This window comes from Solenopsis invicta, chromosome 11 (genome assembly GCF_016802725.1).
Source record: "Solenopsis invicta isolate M01_SB chromosome 11, UNIL_Sinv_3.0, whole genome shotgun sequence".
Classification (NCBI taxonomy): domain Eukaryota; kingdom Metazoa; phylum Arthropoda; class Insecta; order Hymenoptera; family Formicidae; genus Solenopsis; species Solenopsis invicta.
Window position 1 is genome coordinate 10,432,325 of NC_052674.1, and position 11,713 is coordinate 10,444,037.

An 11,713-nucleotide genomic window follows, 5' to 3' on the forward strand; every position below is an offset into this window, starting at 1 on the left:
AACGAATGTCTGGATAAACTTCACGCGAAGTTCGAGTAAACATTTCATATAATATACTATATTAATAATATATTTAAAGTAAACTTATATTACTTGAAAAGCTTATTCATAACACAGTCGTTAAGTATAATAGAAAAAGAATTTATTATTTAGAAAGTTTCACCTTCTTTTAACATTTTTAAGTTTTTTTTTACTTATTTTTTTATCCCTCCTAAAAAATAATGTGTGAACCACATGGCATTAATCAATCGTTTAACTTTTCGTCATAAAAATAGTTTTCATAACTTAATTCCTTCTTTCGGCTAAAATTTTGAGGGAAAGGCAAGTATCCTTGCCCTCCCTCCCTCGAGTACGCTCCTGACTATTACTACAGTAGTCATCTAACGTAGTCGGCAGTTGTAACAGAGATCTTGGGCAACGTACTTCGCAAACATATTTACTCAGTTACATGTTCTATAAAAGTGCAACAGGATTAAACGGTATACCGATCCGTGTTCAGAATAAACTTATAAAAATTAGAGTACGCATTTTTTAATCTTTCTTATCTTTGTTTTACGTCTAATGAACGATAATAATAGAAAAAAAAAGATGATTAAAAAAGCGCGCTAACACCTTTATAAAGTACATTAATTCTGAACAGAAACCATAAAATTGAAAAACAATACTAATGCCTATGCGACTGATAAAGAATTCAGTGATAATCTCGTATCATACACGTCCATGATCTCAAGCTCGTGCAGTGTAAACGCCAATGCTTTAATTAACCAATTGACGACGAGCGGATAATTTGACAAAGTACTCGACAAAATGCCGGAAGTGAATGGTAAAAATGACGCTGAGAAGATGCTGGATGCCGATTGCAACATACGTATTCAAGAAACGGAAAAATTGTTGGAATCCACGAAATCGCAGAACTTGCGAATGTTAATCGAATTCAACGATCTCTGTTACTCGGTTCAAAATCGAAAAGGCAAGAACATCATATTCTAAAAGTCCTTACTTATGAAAGTTGTGAATCTTCTGCGTTCTCGATTTCCTCACATATTTGTACACTTCATGATATTTTTAAACGATTTCAGATAACCTCGCAGAAGAGATAACGTGTTACTTTAATCATTCCATTAAAATACGAATAAAACAACAACTGCACACTGTCTCATTGTATCACAATACATTACATAGATACATTATATTTATTGTTAGAGAGATGTGCTTAGTAATGATTCATCTCTAGTGATTTTTTTTCTCTCGAATCACAATGCAATATTCAATTCATCTTTAATCGCAAACTTACAGCTCAAAATAGCCGTGGGAATCAAATATTTATTTATTAAATATTTATATAGAAAAATGATAAAGTAGAAACTATCCTTATTTATTCACATAATTTAATTATGAATATAATTTGATTTTAATTGTTGTAGGCTTATTTTTAACACTAAAGATAATTTATCTAATCTGTTTCAAGTTTGTTTTTCTTCGTGGAAATTTTATAAAACGTAGTATTTGATGCAAAAAAATATATAAACTTAAAATTCTTATTCTCTTGCTTGAGTTTTTATTTATGGCAAGACATGTAAAAAATGCAATTTTTTTATAAAAACAATAAATAAACATAGATTAACATTTGCATATATTTATAGATAATAGATATTAGATAGTAGTTATTAGGTAACTTGATAACTGCTTTTTTTTAACTTAATAATTTCAAATATTATTATAATTATTACAATTAATTAATATTTTAGTAAAATATTCTATAAATTCTTATTATAGCATATAAACAATTTGACTAACTCGCAATAAGAGATATTGATCTTTTATTGCGAGTTATTTTCTGTTTCGTAAAATTACATGTAATTCACAATTTTGTAACGTAAAATAATATTTAAAATATCTAATATATTATATAATCTTGTATATATAATAAATAAATCACACATTATTTTATGTAGCAAAATAGTGAATTACATATTGTTTTACATATTATACATTACATTCACGCAATGTTTAAGAAAGATCGCACTTTCCGTGTAGTCCAATCGCAGATTTAAAGAGCCAGATGAATTTTGAATTATTCAAAGGTAGAAACTAGGAGATCAGCTCTCCTTCCTAAAAAAGTTATTAACGGTGAAAGTGAGAACTTATCAGCCAAGTGATTCTGTGTTTCGTCAGTCGTGTTGCGTACAGCAACAGGTAAAAGTCGTGGGTCTGCCACCAACAATCAGTCGGTCCAGCAAAGTTATTTCTTTTCACAAGTAAGTGTATCACGTTTTTTTTGCTATTTTTTGTCTTTATTTCGATATGTAATAAAAGTAAAAGGTTATTATCATTATAATAAATATAGAAATGTAGTACAAATCCGTATTCTAGATGACAGAATGCTCTACAAAAAAAATGCTGTCTTCTTTACGTGAACGATTGCAAGATTCATTTTACGATGAGGTTTGAAACAGTGAAATTGACAACGAAGAGATCAAAGATGAGTAAGATGAAGATGTGTGCCAATAAACTTCCAAGCTTTTGCTTTTAGAAATGTGATAAAATGTAATAATCTTTTCAATGAGCAAGTTTACAATAAAATACTGATTATTTTGCAAAAAGTAATTTTTTTGTTTTTTCATTACCTTTTTTTTAGTTTCTATAAACCAAAATTACTGATTTTCAGATTATTAAATAATTCTCCTTTTTTAAAGCAAATATTACACTATTTTTTTCTCGTAAGTACTAACCCAGTAAACACTAAGTTACATGTAATGCAAATGTTAGTTGAAATTTTCCACTCAGTAGTGTAATTGTTATATAAGACATTTGTTAGATAACAGTTACATTATTGAGTGGAAAATTATAATTAACATTTGTATTATAATACATGTAATTTGGTGTTTGTTAGGAATCTTCTACTATTGAAGCTAAAAAAGATTTTTTATGCATGTATAAAAAAAAGTTATGATTTTTTTGTGCAACAATGAATTTTGCCAATTCTGTCTCAAATTCGAACGTGTACAAAAAAATAAAAATAATTTTGAATCATATCATTGTAAAATTGTATTCTTGAGTGTTGAAAAATTGTAAAATTTTTTCAGATTCTTTTTCAAAACTTAAAACTCTTTCAAAAACACGCTCAAGCACCAACAATCTGATTAGATTAAAAAAAAATGTTAAAAAACTTTGCACTACGAAGGATTAATTGCGAGTTATTATCTTTGCAGCCACATCCGGTGATTTATAAAAATTTATGCAACATTATGATAAGATTTACATAATTTCTCACGTATATGTGAAAACATATGTAAATATCTAATTGTAACAAAGATCTAAAAAGAAATATGTATACTGGAAGTGTAGCATACAAACGTTTTCTATATCGTAATGTTCTAACTAAAATTGTTCATAAATGAACGAAATGTCCATAAGTTGTTTTGTATATATGTCTTGTTTGGCTAATGATATCTGGTGATAACAGAAAGCAAAATCCAATGTTGTAAAATACTTAATGTTTTCTGTTGATTTAATATGTTTGTGATATTGGTAGGAACTAAATCTCTTACCATTAGAACGTACTTTTTTTGGCACTACTAATAGATAAACATTATTTAACATACATTTTACAATATTATATACACCGTGCATACACCGTGCAATCTAAATTATTTTATTTAATTTCTGCTTAGCTTAGGACATATACGAGTTATATAGAATCACAAAAAAAAGAACGTAGTTTTATTAATTCATGCAAAAAAGTGAGAAAATATTAAAAACTGTGATTCAATCATTTATTTTAAAATTATATTTTCATGAAAATTAAACATTTATAAGCTACTGACCTATTTATCAACTTTTTAAATTCTTCTTGTAAAATATGTTTCATATACGTCAAAAGATTATCTACTTAACAGCCGCAATAACAAGTACATCAATTTAAATTTCATTTTGATTCAGTCATTAGATTATTTTGTTTATTAAATTTAGCGATTTGTAAAATTTACGAATAGGTACAAGATTTATACGTTTCAATTTAAGAAATTACAAAAGTTACAGTTGTATTGCGTCACATATTAAAAATATTTCTCAGGGATAAAAATTAATTATCTGAAGGTTAAATGTTCATCTACAATTCTAATTTGAATCAATTAAAGCACTATTTTGTATTCGATTAGCATTTTCAATAGTCTTCATTACAATTTATATTATTCTGCATGTATTAAACACACACATACACACACGCTAAAAAAAGATATTTATATTTATTTATAATTTACACAGAAATTTGTCGAGAAAACACGAAAAGCGTTTAAATTATATACGTTAACGTATATAAAAACTTTTCGCGTTTATTCGACAAATTTCTGTGTGAATTCGTAGATTTTAATATATGCGTGTAAACGCGACATGTGGCAGATATTACGTTTTTTGTACTTCACCGGTAGATAATTAAAAAGGAACGTTTATTCTAGGAATTGAGAAAACAATCTTACATGATGTCACGGGGCATTTCGAACCGGAAAAAGTCACCGTGATAATCGGTCCTTCCGGTGCGGGCAAGACTACCTTGCTGAAAATTATATCAGGCAAACGATCGATTAATTTTAAAGGTACCATCACCGTAAATGGCACTGAACAGAATAGAGAAACATTTCGCAAACAAGTGTGCTATGTACCGCAACAATTTGATTTATTGCCATTCCTCACAACAAGAGAAACTCTTTACATAGCGGCTCGACTGAAACTTGACGTTAATAAGAACAAACAAGCGATTGATTCAGTTGTAAGTAAATAATAATAATTAAGAGAGAATCGTTTCAAGAGTATTCGTTCGTACTATACATATTTATTATTACTATTTAATAGTATTTAATAATATATTTAATATATTTATACTATTTAATAATAATATATTTTATATACGCGTGAAATAAATTATGTAATAAATAGTACACAAATATAATTATATATAAATATATTAAATATTATAATTATTATACATTATATATATATTATTACTTTTTCTAATATTTAGTTATATATACATAAAATATAAATTGTTGGTTGACGCATTGCATACACATTAGACTTGATTAGACATTATTTTTGACAGGTGAACAATATTGCAGAGAATCTCAGCTTGTCAAATTGCTTGGATACACTGGCGTACAAATTAAGCGGTGGCGAACGAAAGAGACTCTCTATCGGCGTAGAAATAATCACCAAGCCATCTGTTCTCTTATTAGATGAGCCAACAAGCGGTCTTGATAGTGCGGCGTCTAATCAGGTATAATATAGATTACTAATAAATAGTTATACATCAATAATGATCTTTTTATAAAAACGTTGTGTTAGTAGCTTGATACATTCTGTTTTTTCTATACAAGCTTAACATTCCACCAATATCACTCCAATATTCACAGTAACGTAGTTGGCATGCCGTAATTTTTTGCTGAATAAATATTAAATTATTCGTAATGCGTAATCTGATTATTATACGATTTACATACTTCAAATAGCTCATTAATATGCTGCACAACATAGCGAAAGCGAACTGCACTGTAGTTTGCGCAATACATCAACCCAGCAGTAAGATGATTGCGCTCTTCGATGACATTATGGTACTTAATCGAGGCAGATGTATGTATTGCGGTACAAAAAGCGAGATCTTAAACACATACAGCATCGCCGGATTCGCGTGTCCCAACTTCTATAACATAGCTGAATTTGGTAATGTTGACTTCACCGATATGATATGATAAATAAATTATAAAAAAACAAGAGAACAGGAAAAAAAGAATTTCCATAGTGTATTTTAAAGCAGCACGCATTTTGTTACGTATTTTTTTATAATATGAAATCTATTTCATTTTACTATATAATCTAGCTATGCAAACTTTTATAACTTATATAGCAATAAAGAGATACATTTTATAATTAATTTAAAAAAAAACATCAGTCTACTACTTTTTTATTTAAATTTTAATATTTTAAAAGACATCGAAATAAGAAATACTTGTACAATAATAATATTACTTTTAATCTTTTTAATTATATTTTATTGGTTTTTTAATTTAACTTAAGTTATAGCAAAACATATACTTTTAAGAAAGAAATTTAAATATATACATTTATTTGTGTAAAAACTACATGTTATTTAAGAATTTCGATATTTATACTTATGATAAATATTACGACAATTAAAATGATCAATTATCAAATTTTTTATATCTTACACATTAAAAATAAAAATGTTTTTAAAATATAATTTAAAATTTATATAAAATGAACAATTTGATATTTCAAGAAGTTTAATTATAAAACTTGATATAAAAATACAAATCTTATTACTATGCAAATTTAAAAAATACTCGCTCACTGTATTGTATAATTTTTTTTATGTAGAATTGCAGATTATAAGAGTTATCACTTTTCTTATCACTTTTGTAATATTAAACATATGCAATAATTTTATTATATAATATTGTTGCATCCTCGCGATACAAAAACGCGCGTACGGTACTCGCAGAAATGAAGGAGATTCTTTTACAAAGAACTGCGGTTTACTCGTAGAATAAAATAGGTCGGAAAATAGCCATAACATACGCATTAATAATGCAAAAGCTTAGAATAGAAATGTTCTTAGTCAAGAGCAATAAATTAAATCCGACGGTCGATGTTAAGGCGTGATCTTTTAATATCGCGCCTCTCGTCAATCGATAACAGCCGCAATATCGGGCTGGTAAAAATCACGGATGCAATAATATTTATAATATTAACCAATTAAAAATATATTATTTATTAAAAAATAAAAAAGAATGAATATTGATTGTTTTCTTTGATTACAGTGCTCGAAGTGATAACTGAGCAACAAGATGGAGATTTAGAAAATTTATATCAGGTCTGTCGTGATGAATACAAAAAATCCAGAAAGTGCAGTAAACATAATAAAAATAGTAAATAAACTGTATATATTTTTACTATTTAAACATTTTTAATGATTTCATTAATAATACCTTTAGTACTTTATACTAATGTATACAATAATTTTTTAAATTTTGTTTTACTATGATTAAAAAGCGTGAATATTTAATCTAATAAATATCTATAGAATCTTCTACAGAAATTTAACTTGTAAAAATGTAAAGTCTTAAAAATATTAGATCAGGTATTATCTTATTTGTATATAATATAAAATTAATGTCAAAACATATAAAAATAAAAAAAAACAAGATAATTTATAGTGAATTTGCAATAACACATTTTTTAAAAATTACAAACAACATTTATTAATTAATAAATTTTTTTACAGAACTGAATTTCAAACAGACATTTGAAACTAATGATACACTCATAGATAGCATAGTACAAGAAAAATCGACATGGCAACAGCAAAAGATTTTATTTTTAAGATCTCTCATCTGCATCAAGCGAGATAATGTGAGTAGAAGTTTTCATGTATTATATTTGAAAAATTTGCTTAAAAAATAAAAATGCTTTATCATTCATTTTGATTTTCAGACTTTGACAAAATTAAGATTTGCAGCACACATTTTAGTCGCGCTGTTATTAGGAATAGTTTTCTACAATTTCGGCAATGACGCAGGAAAAGCGGACAGTAACATCGCTTGTTTATTTTTCATCATATTATTTTTATTCTTCGCAAATTCTATGCCAGCAGTGCAGATGTGTAAGTGACATAAATTCTTCTAATATATTTCATACTTCTACATAATACTTTTATATATAAACGTAATATATAATTTAGGTGTTTCCGTTGCAAAATTATTAAGTTATGTATTGACACAATTATTTTAATAATTTAAAAAAACCTGATAAGATCAATCTTGATTGATGATATTCTCAAAGTATAACGTTTAAATTAAAATAAGTTTATAAATTTTATAAATCATGGTACGGTGTTAAATGTATTGCAGTTCCCACGGAAGCGACAGTATTCCTACAAGAACACTTAAATAATTGGTACTCTTTATGGTCGTACTACAGTGTAAAAATATTAACGGATCTCCCTATGCAAGTATGTTTCACTGCAGTATTTTATCATATTAATTATTTTTCGCTTAGACGTAAAATTCTGTCTAATTACGAAACTATTAACTAAACATATAGTTGATTTTTTTTCAAATTAATTAAAAATTCGTTTAATTTCTAGATACTTTGCGCCTCATCTTTCATGTTCATAACATACTACATGACAGGACAGCCAATGGAATATGACAGAATTCTAGAAACGTGGAGCATTTGCGTGTTAATTACAATTCTTGGGCAAACAGTTGGGATACTTACAGGCACAGCTTTTAACACTGAGGTGCTCCAATGTTCATTTTTTATTATTTTTTATTAGTTTAATTAATATTTGCGTATTTAGAAAAATAATAAAAGAGGTTTTAATAAATTAATGCATATATTAATAAATTATGCATATATTGCAATATTATATTAAAAAAGATTAGATAAAATTATAAAGATTAGATAAAATATAATAGTAAAAAATTAATAAATTATGAGGTAAATTATAATAACAAATTTTTCAGTTCATTGATTAGCTTATACTATTCATATTTCAATTCAATTCTTATTTATTGTTAATGTAGACAAGACAATATGAATGATCAAATGTAATTCTTTCAGTTAGGTGTTTTTATAATACCGGCAGTCAGTATACCATTATTGCTGTTCTCTGGATTTTTTTTGAAATTAGGACAAATGTCGGAGTACTTACGGCCTTTATGCATTGTGAGCTTTTTCAGGTACAGACATTTTTATACCACAATAGCTAATTAAAAATTTTTAGCATCTAAAATTATTATTACTTAGATATAATGTTTTTAGTGCAAGTCGTTTTTTTCTAATTTATAATGACTGATTGTGAGTACTTATTGAAAGTTGTCTTTGCTTCTCTGAAGAGATATATTTTTATTATATTTTCAGTTTATCCTATCTTTTCAGTAAACTGGAGTAAAATATAAAATTTTATTACAGATATGCACTTGAAGGAATGATGCAAGCAATTTATCTTGACCGATTTAATCTAATGTGTTTGGAAATCTACTGTTATTTGAGTTCACCAAGCAAGATTCTCTCGATAATGGGCATGCCAACTGTACCAGTTTACGTAACTTTGATAATACTTAGCTGTTGGATATTTTGTTTACACATAATTACTTATGTAGTATTTCGTTGGAGAATTTATTATGCAAAAAAGTGATATTAATATTCAGGGAATCAAAAATAATAAATATTCTTATAAATATTAACTTTTAACGTTATAATAAAAATGGTAACGTGTTATAATAATAATGATGATAAACTTGGAAGATCTTGTTTGCTGATTTGTCAATTTTCAAAGGGTTGAATTAAATGTAACTGTTTTATAATGTATTCATTGTTTCAACAATCAGCAAACATTTGACATTTTCTTGATAATTTTTAAAGAATATCACATTAAAATACTTATTTTTTAATAAACAGTGCTTTTGCATCTTAAAATTAGCGTTTTTATTTAATGCTTATAATTTATTTTTTTTCGCACTTATTAGACAACTGACGAAATCTACACTTTTTCTCGACGTATTTATTTACTAAAACCTCTGGTGTACATATTATGTCAGACAATAATTATTTGTTTATTTAAAATTTTTTTTTTTCGTGCAATAATTGATTTTTTCTTTTTCTCTCTTATTAAATTCTGATGCACTAATAACTTTTACAATTTTTTTCTCTACATTATATCTTAAAGATAAAATAACAGATGGTATATATTGTATAAGATGTTTGCTATAATTTGAAACAGGCGCTCAAATGCGCCCATCATCGCTCCGTCGATCAATAGCTCACAAAACACATTGCATTTTCTCTTGACTGTACTGTAGCTCACGACTGTAGTCGTCAATTCCAGGGCCATAATAATAAAATAGTTAAGATATTTAAATTCAATTAAATAATATTCATTGATTTTATGCTTGAGCCACGTGTTACTATTTTTGAATGAACTGACTAAGACAATCTCTATCGACAAAATGTGTAGAAATAAGTCATTATTTTTTATGCAGGTTTCATGATAAATATAATAATTTATTATACACAATTCTTATATTATACAGTTTTTAGATACACATAATTATTTATTATTTTATACATTTCAAAGTTAAAAAGCTAAGAGCTAAAAGTTCTATTTGATTTTTTTCATTTTTTTCTTGTTTTTGGTGGCGTTCAACACATTGCATATGTTTCCTCCAACCTTCGATTACTGTAATAATAAAACAAAACATCATTGTTTATTGTATATACCAAGAATTTCGTGGCACATTAAGATAGCAAATTACTATCATCAGTAATCGTTCAATGTTGTTCTTACCTTCTAAATCGATCCTTCGGTGATTCTACACCTATCATATATTCCTGTATATTCGATGGATCATCAGGGCTGACGAGTAACTCGGAAGACTGCATGTACATTTTCGTGGATAACGGGAAGCGGAAAATCTTCGGCTATGACTTTGAAGTCCATATTACTTTCATTGTCACTAAAATAGAAAACATAAATGTTACTTTGATAATGTTATGCAAAAAAAAGAATGTATTTTTCAGTAATTAATACATCAATTATTATTTATTCGTGTTTACCTATTTTCCGTTTTTGGTAACAATAATGTTGGAACGGCAAAAGCGACTGTCTTCGAATGTCCATAGGAGGTCGAATCTTCTTACTTCTCACAAACAAATCTTCTGTGAAGTGTGCTAAGCATATATTTGCTGAAAATTCAAATGACAGAATAATAGTTAAGTTAACTAACAATTAATAAGTTAACAATTGTCTTAGTTTACATCAAGCACTTGATGTGTGCTATGTAACTTCCTATTAAATTATTTTAATTTCGACGATACGTATAAATGTATACATGATACGTACATTTAATTATCTTGAAAGATATTGTATCAGTTTAATATACTATTCTTTAAATTTATTGCAAAAGTTAAGATAATTAAATAGAAAATTGTTGGTTAGTATATATATCAAGTAATTGGTGTTAGGTTAGGTTGCTCTATTAAGATACGAATATTTACAATATTTTCTTTTGGAACAGTATTGGAATGTTGTGTGTGTGCCTGTGTGTGTAATACAAATTGCAATGAAAATAATGTCATTACAAAAAATTGGCTAATAATATTTAATAAGACTTACCATTCTTAATATTTTTCGGCATAAAACTCTCTCCGATTCTCTGAATTCAGCCTTCACGCATTACTGCATTTTCCGGAAATCGGAAAAAGCTTACTTGCGCTGGCAAGCATGTTTCGTTACAATTTTTACACGATTTCACTACACAACGTACCATTTTCACTTTATTTTACAATAAAGTTTAAAAAATAACCTCAAAACACGTGTTGTTACTATGGACGCTATGAAGCAAAGACGCTGAAATTAGAGCAATGACGCTGGCGGCGCTGGTATGACAGAAAAAGACGCAATGCACGCACTCGTACGTGTGACAAAGATGCGACCATCTAGGTTTAGCAACTTTCCGACATTAAATATTTCATTTTTTCACAGTTGGCAGCCTTCAGGAATAAGAGACACTTTGCCATGAAAAAGGGCGTAGTTTAGCCAAATTGAGCACACCATGTTATACTTCCACCATGGGTATTAGACATGAAACCGAAGGGACGGGCCGTGGTCCAATCACGATATATCAGCGGCGCGCGC

The 11,713-nt window shown here is 27.6% G+C and overlaps 1 protein-coding gene and 1 long non-coding RNA gene across 2 annotated transcripts; one reads left to right on the top strand and one right to left on the bottom strand.

Moving 5' to 3' along the window:
* Positions 1-380: 380 nt before the first annotated feature.
* LOC105200257 (ATP-binding cassette sub-family G member 4) lies at positions 381-9,495 on the top strand. Its single transcript, XM_039454850.1, has 12 exons — positions 381-520; positions 641-970; positions 4,458-4,768; positions 5,099-5,272; positions 5,505-5,715; positions 6,834-6,941; positions 7,298-7,425; positions 7,507-7,675; positions 7,923-8,023; positions 8,159-8,314; positions 8,638-8,756; positions 8,989-9,495. Exons 2-12 carry the CDS (start codon positions 808-810, stop codon positions 9,212-9,214), a joined length of 1,866 nt encoding a protein of 621 aa, XP_039310784.1. The 5' UTR covers positions 381-520; positions 641-807; the 3' UTR covers positions 9,215-9,495.
* A 707-nt stretch (positions 9,496-10,202) lies between these two features.
* On the bottom strand, positions 10,203-10,529 carry LOC105206128. Its single transcript, XR_005575823.1, has 2 exons — positions 10,364-10,529; positions 10,203-10,255 (listed from the first exon to the last, which is right to left on the bottom strand). It is a non-coding gene; the product is annotated as an uncharacterized LOC105206128 (long non-coding RNA).
* Between the last annotated feature and the right edge of the window lie 1,184 nt (positions 10,530-11,713).